Raw genomic sequence first — 20,885 nt, 5'->3', positions numbered from 1 at the left:
GACTGAATTTGGACACGTTGAAAGTTGTTTATAAACTCCTTGAAAAGAGGAAAAGAGTTCACTTCATGATGGAGTCTGTTCATTTAAAGGATCCCCTTTGTGTTGTTTGCAGATAAATGTACCAGTTTACTTCAGAACGTCTATATTAGTTCATTCAGGTAGAAATGTTTCATATATGAAAAGAAAACTGTTCTCTTTGCTACTGTTTTGGCCTCTTTATATGCAGTCCAGGCTTTTGAAAGAAAAGTTCAACATTCATAAATCTATTTTTTGTGGGGAAATACTACTCTTGATAGTCTTAAGAAATCATCATTCACCTTTTCCACGTGGTGTGGAAGCAATCGGCAGCATTAGAGAATCACAGTATCAAATATCAGAAAGTCGGAAAGAACTGAGAAATAAGCTTCCCAGTCCAAACAAATTGAAAGAGTCAGATTTCTTGAATGAGAAGCAATGAGATCCAAGCTCTGTAAATGAGACAAAGACACATTAAATAACTCTGAATTCCTTGAACAACATCCTGACAGTTAAAAGAAGAGTGTCGTTACGTGTAAACCTTTAGCACTCTGTCATTCTCTATGTTAGCTTTTACCTCAACTCAGGAATGGGAAAAAAAAAACACTTTATAGGTCTGATATTTATGTTTTCCTGCCAAGCAGCCTCTCATGGACGGTCTGTCCTCTCTCAGCACCAGAGTGGAAGTAATGCGAGGTTGTTAAAGCACTTCAGAGGCTCTTCAGGAGGCTGCACAAGCCTTTCACTCGCCGCCGCCGCTAATAACAGAGCCGCGCAAATGAGAAAAATACTCAACATTAGACACAAACATCTTTTTTTACCCACAAATATAAGGTAATAACTAAGTCCAGGACACCTGGCGGTTCTGAGTGAATGTGAAGTGTTGGGTCCTCCTGCAGCCGCTGATCAGACCTGAACCATGTGACTGGCTGGTTAAACCACCAGCGTGCTAACAGATCGCATTTCCTGCTTCTCTGGAAAAGCTTTCAGCCGCTGCGCACGGCGGCCTTGCACTGCTCTTAGTGAGCAGAGGCCGTTGTGAGCTTTTAGGAATGTGTGTTCTTCTTTACACACAAGCACATTTGCTAAACACAGAGTTCCAAAGGAAATAACCTGTAAAAAATGGAGTGTTGGATTAGTTTTTAATTGATTCAGTCTTAAAAAGTAGATTTGATTTTCCCTTTTAGTTGACTTTTCTCTTGGTATTTTTGCTCTTCTTCTGGCCACTTTAAACTGTAGAATTGTTGAATTATTCCAGAAGTTTGAAGGGATTTCCCCTCTTTCTGTTGAAAATTTGAAGAGTCCATGCCCATCCATGGCGGTTAATGTTCCGTTAGCAGCGGATCAACAGCTGCAGGTTGAGAACTGTCGTGATTTGAGTCGCTTCAGTCCGAGTTTCACTCGTCCGCTCGTCCCAAATCCAAACATGCATCATATAAACTGCTGTTAAACGACTAAACCTTGGTTACTTTTTGAATACAAGTGATGTGATGATTGCAGTGATCTTGGAAATTTTCATAAACGTTCAACTTCTGTGTTCTTTTAAAAACTTCAGTATTTCACATCATTTTAATTTTTCTTTTAATCTTTGTGTTTCCTCACTCTAGATGTGAGTTAATTTACTCTGTACTGACTAGTTTTTCGATGAAAACTGCTGAATTTGATGTTTATTTATATCGATAATCAATGTTTTGGATACTGTCACTTAAATGAGCTGAAATCTTTTCAGTGAAGGTTTGATCAACAGTCCGTCCAGCCGCCCCGACATCCTCCCATCCAGCAATGAACATGCACTTTTAATAGTTTTTTTTTGGATGTTTAGTCATGTTTTATGAATAATAGCACAGGATTAGTTATGAAGATTGATGTTGAATATACAACTTAGCGTAAACCTGTGTGGAGTCGTATATACATAACAAATGCTTAAAGGTGCCTTAAGGAGTTTGCACGTTTTATGCGAAACAGCGCCCCCTGCAGGCCTTGGGCATAACGCAGCTTAGTGAAAAACTCGTCCCTGTGGCTCCCGTTGCACAGAAGAGGGGGACTCTGTCTTCGCTCGTTTAGAAGCGCTCAAGTAAGATTTAAGTTTCTTTTACCTGGTGGAGTCTGTGTGGAGCTGTGGCAGTGCTAGAAGCCAGTCTGTTCTTACTTTCTGGAAGCTCCTGCTCAGTTGTTGCTCACTAAGCATCTGGCGGAGTTATGGTGGACATAATGAAACCTAACCAGCCGGAGCGCGCATTACGTCATTCCTTTAAAATTCTCCCCAAAAAAATGCTGGAGCCGGACCGGCACTGCAACTTTCAAGTGACAATTTAGCGCTGTTAGAGGTACTTGTAATGAATATGTCAGGGCACATTGTACACATCATTAAAAATGTGGAACATATTTATGGTGGAAAATAAGTATTTTTAAGGTTGTAAAACTCCTTAATGCACCTTTAACATATCACAATTTTAACTTAAATGAACTAATTGAAAAAAAAAATAAGTATATAGCACTCCATAATTAACAAACACATGAAAATATTTTTTTTTTTGATTAAATGAAATCATTGAGAAAAAAATAAAAGAAAAATAAAACATTATTTTTAGAATAAGCCAGAATAAAGAACATTTATTGAAACCCAAACAAAAATCCCCTTGTGGGAATCTTTTCATTCCGCTATTGATTTAGTTACAACAGAGAAACGGTTATATTTAAAATATATTTATCTTAAAAATTATATTAAACCCTTTAGATGCAATTTTTTTTCAAAAGGTATTTATATACGTGTAATATCGATTCCATTAAAACAAAACAAAAAAACAAAAGAAACAAACTATTGTTATAATATTGAAGGTCTTCTTTAAATCTGTGGCCGGAGCAGGTTTTACAGGATTATGATCCGTCACATCTCCATCACTTTTCTCATCTCCCTCATCAATGTCACCTCCTCCCTGCAGCTGACTCAACTTTTCCTCTGTTCCAGCTGTAAAGTGGGGGGGGTACTCTGCTTAATGAAGGGGGCAGATCCTCCACACGGGGCCAAACGGAGGGCAGGTGGCAGGAGATGAAGGGAAATATGAACTCTCACACACTCGATAGCCAGGATTTGCATGGCGGAAAGAGAAAGAGGTGATTTGCTCCTCTTGAATCCATCCCCTCGCCCCCCACCAACCCCACCCCCACCCGCCCTCGCCCCACCAGCACAATCCCGTCAGTGAACCTCAGGAGCCAGGAGTTCAAAGTTTTGCACTCGGTGTGGATTTTAAGGCTCATTAGTCAGAAACAGAACGGCTTGACAGCGTCTCATAAATTACACTCTTCAGTGATTTACTGGAGTTATTGAAAAGGTTTGGAAAGCGTTTTACTTTATGGTCTGTTGCAGGTTTTTTTTTTTTTCAAACAGATTTCAGGTGAAAAGTTAAGAATTAATTATTTAAAAAAATTAATAAAACATGTAAAAATAGAGGAAATAAATCCAAACTTAAAAAAATCAGCCTGGAGTAGACGATCATTGAGTGAGCTGAAAAAAAGCTTCATTTAATCAGCAGCTCACTTCACTTCCTGTTGACAGCTTTGACCAGCAAGAGGAGGGGAGAAGCAAACAGAACACACACACACTTAATGAACAGTATTTTGATGATTTTCACACACGTCCTGACATATAGGTCCTTATCAACACCTCTGGCAGCTGAGCACGCTTCCTTCAGTAACTGTACTCCGGAAATTGTCCGCTAATTGTGGCGACTTCAGATGTTTCCTGTCATTAACTGAAATCCTGTCACTGGAGAAACTGCACGGTTGGTTTGAAGCGGGAGATCAGATAGTTAATAGATCATTGAAGTTCTCCTTCCTGCATTGAGCGTTTATGTTAATCATTTTCTAATTGATAAAGAGTTAAAACACATCTCAGTAATGACAGTGATATTTAAATGTTGAAATTTCAGATTTTAAAGTAAATACTTAGAATTAGACACGTTGTATTTTCTTTAAACAGACTTGGCTCTTTGCAGATTTAGGCACAAAGAAAAGAAAATAATATAGCGGGGCTGGGATCAAGTTAAATAGTGTTGTCTCAGTAGATAGTTTGAGATGCAAATATTTTGCAAGCATCTCGATATTGGATATGAAAAGAAAACAAAAATTAAATAAATTAGCCGCCAAACTGCATTAATTTTTGTTTCTCCAGCTCTTTTTTTACGACTAAGAATATCCTTCACGTTAACACAAGGCTCCATGTTTGACATTAGGTTAATGTAATTATGTGAATTTTGTGATTTGCACATTTTTGTTTGCAGACAGCTGTTCTCTCCTTCTTTAACGCATCTGTTGCAGCAGTACATTTGATGTCAGGGGAGCTGAAAAGCATTTTGTCAGATGCACGATAAACCTTGCACGCTGAAAAATGAACCACCGTTAGAAAGAGCCTTTTTTCTGTATTAATTGATTGATTGAAATACTTGGAATTTTCAATTTGCTGCTAAGTTCCTGCTAGGATGGAACAGTTTCCAGAGATACAAGCTCCGCTGTTGCTGAAGTAAAAAAAAAAAAGGTCATTTTTCAGACACACATCATTTCTGTGTCTTCATTTAAGAAAACCTTTGCATTAACATTGAAACATTTTTGAAATGCTGTAGTTAACATATTTGGCCACTAGTGGGTGCTGTTAGTTGTGATTTCTGGACTATAACTCACAATGGGTAGAAGTCACATCTGCAAAAAAAAAAAAAAAAAAAAAAAACACAAGTCGTACTGCTGTATTTATTTACCAGAACAGGGTTTAAAAAAATAAAAGTGTGATCTATAGTCTGAAAAATTCAAGTGTTTCCATCCTGCGCTCAGATTGAAAAAAAGATTAAAATGCGATTGTAGCTTTTTGTGGATTGTACAAAACCTTTCAAACTAATGTTCAGCCGCACAAGACTTTTTACTTTATTTGCCCTCCCTATTAAGCGATCTGGAGTTTCATTGCTGCGATCCCCTCGGGGCGAGCCGGAGCCGCGGCAGCAACAGATAAGAGCTTCGCTCAGGTTTGTTCTCTAATATTTTCCCTCTGATTTATTTTCCCGTCTCTACCTGCTTCTGACACACACACACCCCCCGACAGCAGCGCTGTTTTGTATTGTGTGTGTGTGTGTGTGCGTGCACGGAGGCAGTGGGGTGAGAAATTGTACTCTCTTCAGGGGGCTTGCACAAGTCAAGGGAAATATGATTTATATCAAATCAGCCTTTTCATGCTAAGAGATCAGGTTTCTTTTTCCCGTCTTGTCAGCAGTGTGCAGCGCGGCGGGCTCCGCCCTCCGCCCACCTCGCTCCCTCCTCTCCGTCTAACTCGTCCCTCTGCTCCCTCGCTCCCAGAGTTCACTCTCTCTGCTCCTTCAATATGAATGTGAACTGTTGACACAGCAGCGGCGCTGGAGCCAAGGTGGAACTTTTTGAAAACGCCGTCTCCGTGTAAACGGTGGAAACACCGTTAGTATTCTTCAAAACAAGATGAAAGTGTTGATTGTTTTGTAATTTTTGAAGCTTCGGGGAGCTGCTGAAGGCTCCAGACCCCCTGCAGGGATCTGTCTGAAAGCAAAACATCTTCATCTTGGTGTAAATCTAAACATTACACTCAGTGATCTCAGGGATGCGGAGGGCAGCTGCTGCGTGTCGTCGCTGCTTCCGGTCCTGCAGCTGTCCAGCATCAGTGTTTTGAAAGCCTCTGTGGAGGCGAAGGCTGAGCGCCGGTCTGCTTTGAATATTGTGCTTTCAGAGGTATCGACTTCTCAGAGATGAAACGGCTTCCTCTGAACCGGCGCGGCAACCTTCAACAGTCCCGAAGGCCGAGTTTACCGCCTGATCAGCAGCTTTCGCTCAGAATTTCAAACGTGGAGCGACACATCAAGAGCGTGTCTGGGAGATGAAGGGGGTTTTATTTAAAAATGCCGTCACGTCACATCCGAAATGGTCCTTTAATTGAATAAACTGAGAGTTATCAGCATTTTACTAATAGCAACGTCTGAGAAAACCCTGAGTGTTGCATCTGGCAGGTGAACCATTCACTGCTACACTGGTTATATATGCGAAAAATCTGCCGTCGCAAGGTTCCCAAAGGAATCACTGTAAAGGTGGCAACATGATCGATTCCATCCGTTCCATCTTAACCAACCTCAATAAGACATAATTTGGCTTAATATGGGCTCTTTAAAGTCATGTTTATGGTGTCTGTCATTTCCTAAATTAGAAAATGAGTTCATATTTATCTGACTGCTTGTTTTCACGAACTGGAAAAAATTCACAAATTCAGAATTAAGTTTGTGACCCTTAACTATCAGGAGTCAAATCTAAAGGTTTCATAGTTTTATACTTTATGATCAGCATTTAGAGCCTTTTGGCTTCGTAGACTCTTGAATGGGTTCAGTTCGCTTCAGGTAGGAAAGAATCGGAGTTCTTGGTGCAAAGATGGAGCATTTGTAACATTCCTGTGCGGAGGCGGTGATGAAATCCAGAGTGGCTTCATTTATCAGGCTTGGTGTTTCTCTGAGACGACGACAGTCACTGAGGATCAGGATGAGAATGAAACGGTTATGTTTCAGGACTGCTGTGAGATTTCAGAGAAGCTATTTCCATGTCGCGGTGCTTGTAAAGATCGCCGCGTCTGTTTTAATCCAACCTGTAATTACTTCTCTGGATTCACCGCGGTGTTAAGTTCAGACCTCGTAGTCAAAGCCGCCGCTGTTGTTTGTGTGTTTCTCTCCCAGAACTCCTTTTCTTCCCGTGTCATTTCCGTATTCCCGCGCTTGTATCGGCCGTGTCCTTTTGTGCGGCGGCGGCGGCGGCGTTTCCCGCCTCCTGAATCAATACTGTGTGAACAGCGGGGCGACCCGGGCCGAGCCGACACACCTGCCGTTCGCCTTTTATCCGGGGTGTAAAAGTCACTTTTTGTTAAGAGGCCCGTTATCTCCCGGAGCCGCGCACTCCAGCGTGCATCTCTGAAAAGGTTCTCTGTTTTTCTGACGGGTCAATCTCATTTCAAGTAATAGATTGGCTGTATTTTGCTGTTGTCGCCACCTTTTCCCGTCCGCGTTTCTGCATTTCAAGTCGAAGAACGTCAATGCGACTTTCAGCGCGCTGACATTTAAACGCCCCGCTGAGCGAGAAGCGTGTTTTCCTCCGACTCGCTCGCGGGGGAATTTAAATATTTAAAGCCACGTTTAAGGTGCGCTCCCGTCTGTTTTTTGTTGTTGTTTTTTCCCCCTGTGTAAGCGATCCGATCGGAGAGGAGGCCGCTCTCCCCTCATTATCTGTCGCTGCTTCGGCTTCACCTTGACCCGAGCTCACCGCCGCTTATTACAGCGCCGCTCGGCGAGCCAAATGGAAGGAATAAGGACAAAGTCAAATGATACACACACACACACACACTGGTGCATGCAGGAGTGATTTAGTGTTTAAATCAGGCTCGACTCCTCGTGAATCATCTGGATGCATCATGATCTGCTTTTGTGTAACGAAACAATTAAAAAGATCAGGATCTGGTTTCCGTTGATCTCATCAATACCGGACGGCTTTCCAATCATCACACTGAACCGTCCAGCATGTTCAGCTTCAATGTCAGTGATATACAGGATTTTTTTTTGGTTTTTTTGCTTTTGTCTGAAGTCCGTCCGTTCATCTTCGAAACCCTAAATCTGCTTAGTTCTTATCAGAATGTGTCAAATTTCATTAAATTTCAATATTTGGTCAAAAGCAGCCGAAGAATCAATGCAGACAGGCACCGCTTGAGATACCCGACTGGAAGGATTTCATAGATGAATGCCAGCAAACGTTTAGCTTTAATGTTTGTTTCAGTTTGAACGTTAAAACACACCAAGGCCAACAGGAGTCGAGACGTTGTGCCACATTCCGTTCGGTACGAGCTGAAGCCGAAGAAGAGTGGCTTTCAGTTCAGCTCTCCGATTTCATGAAGGCCAACTGTGACTTTTCAGGTTTTCTTCAGCAGGAGCAGAGTGGAGATTGTCTGTTAGTTTCAGTTCTGCTCAGAGGCCGACAGGAGTCATGACGGGTTCCTGCCAGTTTCCCGTTGGGATGTGGCAGAGCCGGCGGGAGCCAGAGGAGCTCGGCTTTGTTTTCAGCTCGGTTCCTGTTCGGTTCAAATCGTCAAGACAGCTGGCCTCATGTTTTCCAAAAAAATCTGTGACACAATTAACAGGCAGGAATCACAGGAACAACAAAAAGAAAACCATGCAAGAGTTGGGAAAATGTGGAAAAAAAAAAAGAGAAAAAAGTTTTTACACTGACCAAAAAAAAAAAAGAAACTTTTTGGATTAATGTAATACTGTTTTAATTTTGTATAATTTCAGCCATGTAATTTATATTTCTGGGACTTACTTGCACCTCTTGGGGGTTTTAGTTTGCGTCCCTCAGTCCCTGCATGAAGCGTTAATGCTGCAATTTCAATAATTATTTATAACTACTTCAATTCTGCGCACCACTAAAATTTTGTCCGATCACTGCAAATTGATAAAATTGTAAGGTCACGAAGAATTGATGGAGATTGGTTGAAATCAAATCACTGAAATTGCAGCATCACAACTTTCTGGAAGGACTGATTTACACGGAAAAAAACCAGATTGCAAAACAAAAGCAAACAGCTGTTTTCATGGTTGAACTGAATCACACATGCTCTCGTATAAAAACACTGACTTAATTAAAGAAAAAAAAAAAAAGTGCAGATAGGAGCTCTCGTTTTAATCTGTGTTTGTCCTCTTTGCAGCGTGCAAGTGCAACAGCCACGCCAACGTTTGCCACGTCAACACCGGGAAGTGCTTCTGCACCACCAAGGGCGTCAAAGGAGACCAGTGTCAGCTGTGAGTGCGCCGTGATTGAACGCTCGTCCGGGCCCTGAATCATTACGCTATCTGATTAGAAGAGATATTTATATATTTAACCAACGCACCTCACGCACAAAGGACGCAAATCACGGTGACAAACGACTGGCTTTGACTTTGAACGCTTTGAGGAGTTTAAATGTGCGTTTTAAGGTCGGGAAGTGAAGCAAGTGAACTTATTTTGGGAGTATTTCAAACGACTGACGGGTGTCTGTGTGTGTGTGTGCGTGTGTGTGTTACACTGTACTGTATGTCTCACTACGTTATCCTAACTGGCAGCTTAGAGACCAACCGACAGCTCGTGCGCTGATAGATCCGTCATGCGTGCAGTCAGCCGTGCACAGCGACAGGAACAGACGGCGAAAACAGGCCGTTCTCTTTGTTTAACCTGCCATATCACCTTTTTATCTCTATTGATCACCAGCGTCGCAGATCACATGTGGACATAGTCGTCTGCTCTGTGGATCATAATCCTGCTCTGAGCCTCGATTTGCTGAGTTTTTTTCACTTTTGTATTTGCCGGATTGGAAAAACATCACAGCAGATTTCACTTTATAGCTGCTAATTGTTTCCGGTTTGCTTTGATTCTTTCTTTTATTATTGGTTGTCAACATGGTGGGACTTTTTTCTTCAATTTTTTGCTGTTAGAGTCCATTTCAGACGTACATTTATATCCTTTACTCATCTTTTCTGAATTTGTTTTATTTTTCCATTGCTTAGCCCGAGTTTAGACAATGTTTTTTAAATTTGAAAACACAAAACTTTCATTGAATTTAGCTGCTTTCAGCTACTGAAAACACAACTTCTTGAGAACTGCTCCCAAGATGGAACTTTTTGAGCAGGTTGTGGACTCCTACTTTTTCACCTTTGTTTCCTTTTTGGTTTTTAAAATCTCCAGTTTTCTCCTTTCAGTCCTCAGACATGCTGAAACTGGCGAGTCTGAGCTTGAATGGAACTTATTATACAAACATTCAGACCCTCAACTTGAACCCTGACCCGATCTTTTTTTTTTTTTTTTCCAAACCTCGTCGTGACCTTAAAGCGATCCAGTTGCGCTCGTCGCCCGACGGAGGCAGAGCCGCTCACACCCAGAGGCTTTTCCACATGTTTGCCGTCGGCTTCAATCAGCGCTCTCCGCCTCTCGCCGAGAGACGGCGGATCGTCGGCGTGACCTTGGATTCCTCGCCGCCGTCCCCAAATAGCGTTTTATTTCAGTCGATCGCTACTTTTAACGGTGTGTCTTTAATATTACGCCCTTTTTTTGATGGACCCTCGGGGGGGCTGAGCTGGAAGTGCTGCTTCTCCTGAAAGATCAGCTGAATTATACCAATAAAAATGATGAATTTATAAAGCAAGATGAGACGGCTCCCGCTGCCAAAGGCCAGCATTTCCATTCTGTGTCCACACAGGTTGTGAAGGTTTCCGCCCGCGCCGTGAAATCTGACACCCGTCCAAGATTACTGGCCGCATGCTCGGCACGCGCCGCGGCCGCCATGTGCTGGGAAAAGAAGCAGGACGACTGCTTGTGTTTGAGGACAAGCTGAGCAAGGACATGAGCACTTCTTCACACCTTTTAGAATGCATCACTAAAACTGTGCAAGGACGCATAAATAGCTTTAAATGTCTGGCGAGGAATCACCCAAACCCTGGCAAGACTTCAAAATACCTGCAGAGTGAAGGGTTTTTTTTTTTTTTGTTGTTGTTTTTTTTTGGAATCTCTGTGCAGATCGACCTGTTCCTGAAAACTGTCGTATGTGTGGAGTGATGTTGGCATTCAGGATCGTTCATACAGCTGCAGGGATACAACAGGATAGATTGAGAATTGGAACAAAAATTTCTAGAAATCCAAACGAGGCTGCTGTTCTAGTGGTGGAGCAGGTTTGGTCTCTGCTGCCATCGTTGTGTGAGATTTCTGGATATTTTTGATGCCTGAAACAACAAATGATGCAGAACTGAAGTGATTTCAATGCATGTAAATCTGGTATTAGACCTGAAAGACTTTCTGTCGCAATAAATCTGTTGTTTTCTGGATGTTGAGGCATAACGGGACCATTAGGTAAAACTGTTGACATCCTTTTGAGTCTTTTTCGTGAGCATATAGTATCAGTAAAAGTACAGTGTTGGTCACTTCCTTCACTTGCTTGTTCATTCTACACAATATTTTCTCCCAGTGAAAGAACAGAATCAGATCAGGACTCAGGCAGATAGTTTTCCTTCATGTTTTTATAGCTGTAAGTGTGAGAAGGCGTCACACTCCATACAGTACAGTCTCCTGTACGAAACCTGCAGTTTAGTGGAAAATAATAATTTGCAGTCAGATATGTTAAATCCACGTTACACAGTCGCTCAATGTTTTCTTTAAATATCTAGATCTGATTTTAATTGGCCTCCAAAATGAAAGGTTGACGAGCTGACTTTGCAATTTGCGTTTGTTTTTCTTCTTAAACTGTTCTTTACCGGGAGGAGCGAGCGTCTGATTGTGGACGTTTGTCGGTGCTCTGATTTATGTTTACCCGCTCAGATAGGACAGAGATCATCTTGACCTCTGATCTGGAATCTGTTTATCTCCGCAGAGCGCTCGTCCTCTGTGCGCTGTGTGGCTGAGTCACTCTGTTTTACGTGATGAGGCGGTCCGATCTCACGCGGCCCTCATCTCGTCCCCATTACGGCTGAAGTAAGCAGCTTCAGCGTCTCACACACCCTTTTCTTTTTCGCCAGGACCTCTGCGTCCCGGACAGACGACGTTTGCAAATTTACCTTCTTCTCTGTGCTTCTGCTTGTTCTGTGTAAACAGTCAGAAGGAAAAATCAAACTTCAGTACTTTACATGAGAGTAATCTCATTGGAAATATATAAAAGTTGGAAATATATAAAGCTGTACATATTTCCTCTTTTTAGCTACATGCACACCAAGTGCTTCACACTTTTGATCACATTCACACATGCATTCATCAACCTGCCGTGCAAGATGCAAGGTTTGGGACACAGCGTCTTGCTCAAGGACACTTCGACATGTGGACACAGAGAAATAGGGAATCAAACCTGTAACCTTCAGACTGAGATTTCACTGCTCTACCAACTGAGATGCAAACAAAAAAAAAATAGCACTGACAATCAGAATTGAAGGAATTTGGCAATTTTTGATGTTATTTACTCACTTTAGTGAAGAATGACACGTTTTAGTGTCTCGCCTGCTTCTGCTTCCTGTTTTTATTCACCGACTTCACACAAATAAAGAAAAGCACACTGGGAAAACAGATTGATTGATTCAAACTAAAGTCAGCTACAAACATTAAAAAATGCCGGACGATGTTCCTCAGCAGGGGAAGTGGACATAAAAAAATCAAAACACCAAAACCTTGAAAGCAGTTTCAACACTGGTGTTAAGAAAAAGAAGCAGTGATTAACAAGAGCCTCGACTTTTGTACCTGAAGTGCGGCAGCATGAAACGGCTTAATTTAAAGATGATGGCTCTTTATTGTGGCCTCTGCTGTGTCGCGCTCTGCGGAGAATCACTTTGATTAGAAATGAGCCCGGCATCGACACAGGGTCACATCAGGTGGTTGAATATCAGAGCGAGGGTGGATCCAGCGGAGTGGTTTTGTTTGAAGCCTTATTTGGGCCGCCGTGGCTCCAAAACTCCCCCTGAATTCTTATCGGCTATCATTATCAGAGCTGAGGCAGATCTGGAATCGCCTCTGGAGGGACGGCCGGCGAGGACGACGGCCAAATCTGTGTAATATTTGAAAAATATGAATACGGCGAGAAGAAATAGTGATTAAAATATCTGATGGAACTGGTTTTTTCAGCCCATATTTGGCTCCACAGAAAGCCCGAGGCCATTTCTGACGTCGCATTTATCACATTAAATCTCCTTGTGCTGAAACAGGCTTACGACGGCCCTCCATCCGTTCCTTTGTGGCAGCCGGCTGGGAGACGCTCCAAAGCTTTTTAAAGTCACAGACTCCTCTTGAGAAGACGCGCCTCTCAAAGCGACTCTCCTCTCTGGATTGCACACTGTTCATTTAATAATTTCTGTTTTTTTTTTTTTGTTTTTTTTTTTTCCCCCCATCCCCTCAAAAGCTCCGTTCTCCTCTTGTGAAGGGCAGATCTCCTCTTTCCGAGCTTTCTTTACAACTTGCTTTGGCTTCAGCCTTACAAATCAATCAAATTTTGTGTACGCGTGTGTGTTTCTCACCGTCTATCACTGTGTTAGTGAATCTTTTCATGGTTTACAGTGTTTCCCTGCTGTGGGTGGGCCTCCCAGCCCCGAGCCCAAACCCATAAATCTTTAACAGCAGCTTACAGATATATGCTGTAGTTACATTTTTTAACAGGGCGGTTCATCGACGTGCCTTCAGACGACCTGAGCTCCGCAGCAGTGGGTAGATGAGATTTATCAGACTTTGAGAGCGCAGACAGATAAATTTCATTTTTTCAGTTTGATTTTGTTCTCATGCCAACATAACTATTGAGTCGACCCGGAGCAGGAGAAAACAAACCTCACGGTCTGCCTGCTCGGTTCCAATCAACCGCTCTGCTCTGCCTTTCAATCCGGAGCGATAACATGCAGGATAATTACATGTTTTACCTGGATTTGATTTTTATTTATCACAATAATCACTGTGGGTGAAATGCAGCTGGATGTCACCCCACAGATGAAGTGATGTAAGTGTTCCTAATTCAATTCTCCAGCTTTTCAGACACAATACACTCTGGGCTGGAACGTACGAACAGCATGACTGTGTGTAGAAACAGCGACGGCGAACAGTGACAGAAGTGCTCACGCAGTCGCTCCAGTGTTGTCTGAAAGTGGTTGGAATCACAGTTTAACAAAGCAGCATATAAAAAGGGAGACCTTCCGGTCCGGACTCTCCTGAGTGTTTAGTGTTTGTTGCTTCTTCGCCATCGATTGAGAGGCAGTGAAGGACGCCGTGGAGTGGCCATTGGCGGTGCTTTTTTCCATCACTGAAAGGTGTTCAAGGACAGTTCTGAGTCTGAGCACATCCGTTCCGTGGAAAATATCTCAGCTTTGCCTACAGCAGCACCAGTTAGAAATTTAATAACCAGAAAAAAAAAAGAGTTAATACATGAATTATGTTTTCATTTGTGCCTTGAATTTCCTAAAAATGTAGTAATGTAACAGTAAATGATAAAAAAATAGATCAGAGCTACAGAACTACAAAGTCAGTGTAGCAGTCAGACAGCTCAGTGGATAAAACCACTCAACACAGGACGTAAAACAAGATGATATCAAAGGTTGAGAAAAAAAATTATAAATATGTGTGAAATGAACTGAAGATTTCATAAAAAGACTTCATAATCTAAATTAACCAGGACCTTTGAACTTGACCTTTGGGAGAGGAGTGAAAGCTGCCACACTCCAGTAGAAACACATTCGGCTTTTCAAAGAGGCCAAAACTCCTGTTCTCGGTGTCTCCCAGCCCAGGTTTTACTGGCTCATATCCATCCACAGCTGAAGCTGATCTTTATAATCTGACTCTGTGATTCTATAATAGAAACAGAGCTTGTTGCCGCTTGTTGTTTCATTGTTGTTCTAAACTCCTGATGTTAGATTGAAGGCGCTGCCGGAGCCGCTTTGGTTTAAGGCCTCGTCCTTGGCCGGGGGTTTATGGAAGAATGAAATATTCAGCATCCAGCGCTGCTCTGTGACCTGCCGCAGCGCTGCAACAGAATTCAAAAACACCAGCTGTAAACCCTACTTGCCCTCTTGTTCTTGTTCGCTTGCTCCTCCTTTCTTCCGCGGTCTACCTGGAGCTGTCGGGCTGAATCCTCCCTCGCTCTCCGGTGAATCAGTGACTGGACTCCAGGTTTCTGTGGGATGGTTCATTGTTCATATTTAGTGAAGTCTGTTTGCTTCTTTCCGTCTGGTCACAATATAAAATTTCATCAACATGTTGCAACTTAAACCTTTTTGTTCTTGTCCTATGGATGAGTGTCCCATAGAGGTGCTCTTTCAAGACAGTTCCACTCAGATTGCAGGAAGTCTCACTTTTATTAACTTCGTCTACCTGGTAATTCTCCAGTCTCTGAGCTCAGCTACTCCAAGAACACATCCTCAATCTTGACATGTTAATAGTCTAAAAAATGGACACATTATATTTGACATTAACTTCTGAAAAACCACTTTAATGCTAATATTTGTTTCTTTAATTCATGTTCTGACTGTTGAATTTACATTTTCCTTAACAGCTCCGACATTGCAGAAGTGAAGGACTCTTTAAAACGCATTTAAATATCATTATGTATTCACAAAAATCCATGAGAAGTAACAGGAAAAAAAATAGATGTATATTTTTCTTGACTAATTGTGCTGCAGCAAAGCTCTCTGGTCATTAGACACATTTCTTTTTTACCTAAAGGTCACATTTTTCAGCCACAGCCAATTACTGTCCGTCAACAAAAGAGGAGCGAGAGGGGTGTCTAGTCGTTATTGTCCGTCCAGCGAACAGGCGTCTACTGAAAAATGTGCACGATGAGTTGTTTTTTTGCGGTTAAGTTGAAATGTGACGGTTTGTGTGTCTTGCTGAAGTACGTCAGGTGAGTTTGAACCGTGTGACCAACAATTCTAATCTCAGTCGACAGTTTATTCCCTGAGACAGGATGGTGGACTTCATTCTCCAAGAAGGAAATGTTCATGGATCCGTCCGTTTGGCTGCCATCCGTACTCCATCAGTTTAGATGCATCTGACACTGAACAGGTTCCCAGTCCATCAATAGGCTAAAACACCCCAACAAGGCCACAATTCTGCTTTAAGATGATGCTGAGGGGAACAAAATAATGTGCATCCATGCTCAGGTAGACTGGTGAATTCATTTCTCTTAAATCTCGCCTCAGCGATCCATAAAGAGCAAAGTCAACACAGAAAAGCCTCCAATCTACAGTTGAACCTGATTCTTCGTGTGCATTATGGATCAGATATAGGCTGAGTGCAGGTTAGCACTTAGATCCCCCGAGGATATGGCAAAATCTGACAAGGCACTCAAGCCCAAGGCCAGTTCAGAAGTCAACAGTCATCTAAAGTCAAATTGAAGTCTTGTTTGTGTGAGAATGATCTGCTAGAGAAAGGAATAGTTTTTGTCTTCTTCTTTTTTTTAGAGTAAAGTTAAAAAGTTTGACCTGCAGAAAGACACATTTTGTTAGGAATGCATGATAGCACAACAAATGTTGAAAAGCATCTCCACTTATGCAGATGATACCGTTTTAAATGGTCATAAAAGTACATTTTGTTGGAAAAGTGCTGCTAAATCAAAAACGAAGAGTATAAGCAAGACTCTCAAGTCCGTGACACTGTGACATTTGTGAAAGTACTTGTAGTTTGCAAACAAGCCCAAATGATGTTACGAGTTTCTCAAAAGTGACTTAGTTTGTTTGAGGACGTATCTGATTTTCTTACCCTTGTGCTGAAGTGATAGGCTGAAGCATTTTCTTGAAAGAACCAAGTGCGTCCTCCTCCCCACTCCCCCCATGAACCCAGACTGAGCTCTCCAGATTGTAGCCGCTCGCTGCTGAAATGACTCCAAACCTCATTAAGATGTTGCTCGGTTGCCTTCGGTTGGGGACCAATCCAAATGGAGCCGAAGCCAACTGCGACGAGATCCTGAGGTCGGCACACAGATTATAACTCCCAGCTGGACTCTGGACGCCGCTGAGCGTCCAGCTGGGACGATGTGGAGGACGTTCGCTGGTGACAGCGCTGTGCTGGCTTCTCTGCGTTCCGTTCTGATGGTTTGACCCTTTGTGGGATTAATCCGTTCGGAAGATGGATGAGTACTTTCATCCTGTCTTGTGTTCCGATAAACGTCTCTGATTACTGTCAGTCTAGACATCCAAGACGCAAATCAACATCTGAGCGATCCAAGTCAAGTCAGATTAAACAGAACAGTTTGAACGGGTTTTCAAAAGTTAAAAGCTGACAAACTTTCCAACTTTCACCACCTTTTGGAATATTGGCTACTTCATTGATCATTTTGGGGAAATAACTGTTGATGCACTGATAGTGACTCCAGTATCAGTTTCTTTGTCCGATACTGCACCGAGTACCTCAACTCAGAAGCACATCTTTGATACAATCCGCCGAGAATTCCGTAACATGATGTTAGCATTTGTCCTTTAAAAAAATAGGAACTCTGCGTGTCGTCCAACCCATTCTTAGTTAACTTTAACGAGGCAAGGAGTGAAGGATATACTGCAAGCAGATCTCCAGATGGAAACTATAGTTTCCATCTGACATACATGTATACGTGTTGTTAAATTCAAGTCTGCGGTGAACAGAGGTGTCAAGAAAGTACTTTCCCATGCCATGTTTTTGTTGTGCCCAGTCAGTTAACAAAGGGCTGGGCTGATTTGAATCACCTGCAACAAACAGTTCTGGGCCCAGGTGATCACAATCAGCCCAGCTCTTCGAGAACTGACTGGGTACATAGAAAACATGGCATGGGAAAGTACTTTCTTGACACCTCTGGCGGTGAAGGGGCCGGCAGGGATCTGTTGTTACTTTTCTGAAGAGGTTTGCTGTGTTCTGTGTTGGGATTTCTCAATATTTAAGGAACTTTCTCATCAAACAAAAGTCAAATTGGTTTGAAATTGCAGGCATCTTCAGGTTAGAATATTGTTGGAAACATTTGGATTCTCCTAAAACCACAACTCAACCAGCAGAATGTGGTCATTTTTTCTTGTGCAGCAAATATTACAACACACAATCTTCCTTTCACACTGTAGTTCAAAGTTTTCTCACTGATAATTGTGTGTCTGCATGTGTGAGTGCCTCTGGGGGAAAAGACGGGACTTGACAGGACTGTCAGGGGAAATCACCAGACAGGGTCACGAGAAGACGATACCTCCAGCAAAAAGACCAGCTGACACACACACACACACACACACACACACATACATACAGTTTAACACAATGCAGCATGTTTAAAGAAATCTCAACCTGTGTCCGATACTAATGTCATTATTCTTTCTTTCTCCTCTCCCTCATTTCTCCGCCGTCGCTGCAGATGTGACTCAGAAAACCGTTACCTTGGTAACCCTCTCCGAGGAACCTGCTATTGTGAGTATTCCCAAATACTTCCACCTGAATCTCCATCACTGCACGGTATGCCTTATAAGATGCCGCTGATGATCAACCTGGTTGGAATGAATTTCAGTTAAAAAAAAACTTAATTTGAAATTAACTTTGTTTTTCCAACATCATAATAGAAAAGAAATCAATATAAATGCATAAGGTAAAGTCGATAGGACAGATTAGAACCAATTCAAACCAAAATGAAGTGATTATTAGACTGTGGCAGCTCAATAAAAACACATTAAAGGGGTTTTTGTGCTTTATTATCATTGTTGAAAAACTTGCAAAGGTTCCGATAGCAAAGCGCCTTCATGTAGCTCCTGACAGGATCTTCATCAGACACACTGAGGATGACGAGAAGCCAAACAGGTACTTATGTCTGGTGCCGAGAGTGAACCTGTGTGTTATTGGTGATGCTGAGCCTTCGGCACCGTGTGTGTGTTGACTTGACGTCTGATTGGCTCATTAGGTTCAGCTGAAGATGCTCCATGACCAGGATGTCTTCACTTCTGGAGGAAACTATAAATAAAGACAGCATTGACTGATGCTGCGAATGCCGGTCACGTCTACAGTGGGTGAAGTTACAAATATTAAAGAGTGTATTATTAGTTGAGCCTGCCGCAGTGTAATTTCGGTTTGACGCCTGTTAAACTCCAGAAGCAGCCTGAACGATTTCGTCTGGACGTCAACAGACACACGAGCTTCTCCCGACTTCACTGCTAAGAGGCAGAATAAGTTCAGCGAGACACTCGACGGCTCTAATCTACGGACGAGCCGCAGAAATCAGCCAGCCTTACGGGAGCGGTTAATGGCGGGGGAGCTGCTGGCGGTGACTCCGCCGAACTGTGAGGAATGTAGAGCAATACTGAAACACGGGGATTATCCAGACTCAGGAACGCAAGTCCTCTGTCTTCGCCACAGAAAGCACATTCTGGGAAAGTGTTTCTTTATGTTCGATATTAAAGTTTGAGTTCAGCTTTAATGCATCGAAACATCTCACCAGAACGGGTTGAGATGAAAAGTCTGAGGAGAAATCACCAACTGTAGTTTCACTTATTTAACTCCATTTGTTATACCTTATGTTTTCTTTGTGCTGACATTCTCATATTCCAGATCAGTTATGAAAACAACGGACATGATGATGGTGTTTTTGCCATATAGTTACTTACTTTTTCTCAGAGAAATGAATCGGAGAAATAATAGGAATAGGGATTCCCTCAGAGAGTTACATTTATTAGTTACTTTGTATTTGCAGTAGCTTGTAAAGTGACTCCACTACTTCTTGTTAATGTTTCACAAAGGCTCTCATTGTCTTGTTTTCCCCCTCAGTATAATATAACTCACACAACGCTGAATGACTTTAACTAAGTTTTCTTACACATGTACATGTTTCTTAATCTAACACAGAAAGATAATTACACGTCCTGTTTCCAGTATGTTTCTCAGACTTTTTCAGGGATAGAGGTGGATGAAGTACCAAAGCTGTGATCCTTATCAGGACTTTATGTTTTTCTTGTTTCCAGATGCTCACAGCATCGCGTTGACTTTAGCTCATTTGCAACAAATTGCCGGTTTTGTGTTTGAAGGGCAGACGAAGGAGGAATGCTGCAGACAAAACAGATGTTTTGTGGCTCGCGAGCAAAGCAATCCCACTTTCTCTCTCTCTCTCTCTCTCTCTCTCTCTCTCTCTCTCTCTCTCTCTCTCTCTCTCTCTCTCTCTCTTTCATAAATAGGCACACATCCACTGCGAATAGCCATCATCACTTGTTCGATTATAACGCACTGGGGGGAAAGCTCAACTCCTGTCAATGTCAATAGCCCTCTAGTTTGAGTGGGGCTATCATTGTTTCAATTGTGGCAGGGTTGAGAGGATGCAGCAATCACAAGAGTCGTGGAAACCGACTGCACCGCTCACGTTAACAGAAACAAATAAAAAAAACTGCCTCTAAGTAAAAGACGGTCTGGTCTCTGAGGTGAATGAGGACATCTGTGACGATTCACCTTTTCCTTTAACTCAGAAAGGTTTTTAAGCTCCTCTCAAGACGGCCAAATTGGAGGTTTTGCTCAGAATAATTCACCCTTCAAGGAAAAGCTGCAGTTAAAGAAGTTATATATGGCACTTTAATGGTTTGATTGTCCAACTAGCATTTGGGGAAGTATTTTCCTGTAAAGGGCAGAATAATCATATTTCAGCTGATCTTTAAAGTGAGTCAGGAGTTTTCATTAGGGATGCACAAATCCACTTAGCACCAGTACCAACCTCTAGCTACAGACAGTCTTTAGCATGTAGCATGGTTCGGCGCCATTGGATCCGCTTAACAAGTATGAGTACTATAAGCAGGAATACTGGTATCAGTACCGGTGCAGCGCCAGTTTTCGTCTTCGTATTTCTTCCTGCGTTCTGAACTCAGACATGAAGACACCAGATGGCACTAACGCAGCGTTCCTCCCCAGCATTGTGAGGAGCATGAGTTGAGAGAGATCTCCTTAAACGCGGAAACAAACAAGCACGGGTGATGAGGACGGACTCTTGATCTGCATGTCCTCTTTATCACTGCGGCTGCAGCCGAAGCGCCGCCTGCTCCCTCCTCTCCGGACTCCATTATGCTCGCTCATAATTGTGACGTTATCTTCCCCGCTGTCCATAAAACGGGGTGAGCCGTGTTTTCATGAGAGCGCTCGGATGAGCACGTGCACACACACTCATCCAAAGCAGCGTGCGAGTGTGTGTTTGTGTGTGTAAATTACAGATTTAAAAGCCGTCCATTTCCTTTCACTTTGAGAAAAAAGAGCTGCAATTGTGGGAGAGGTCAATATTAGCTTTAAATGTCATTGGAAGGAAAGCACTGATAAGAAAAAGCTTTGCCTCCGTCGTGTGTGAAATTAAGAAGAAGGAAACTCTCCTCAGTGTGAGCCGGTGGAGA

General features: G+C 42.5%; 1 protein-coding gene across 1 annotated transcript in view; it reads left to right on the top strand.

The window, feature by feature from the left end:
• Positions 1 to 20,885, top strand: part of atrnl1a (attractin-like 1a) — a 251,087-nt gene that overhangs the window by 88,560 nt on the left and 141,642 nt on the right. The window contains 2 exon segments of the mRNA XM_030106400.1: positions 8,756 to 8,849; positions 17,894 to 17,946. Coding sequence (XP_029962260.1) covers positions 8,756 to 8,849; positions 17,894 to 17,946 — 147 coding nt within the window.

This window comes from Salarias fasciatus, chromosome 13, assembly GCF_902148845.1.
Source record: "Salarias fasciatus chromosome 13, fSalaFa1.1, whole genome shotgun sequence".
In the NCBI taxonomy this organism is placed as follows: domain Eukaryota; kingdom Metazoa; phylum Chordata; class Actinopteri; order Blenniiformes; family Blenniidae; genus Salarias; species Salarias fasciatus.
The sequence above is the reverse complement of the archived record's forward strand: the minus strand, read 5'-3'. Positions and strand labels throughout refer to the sequence as shown.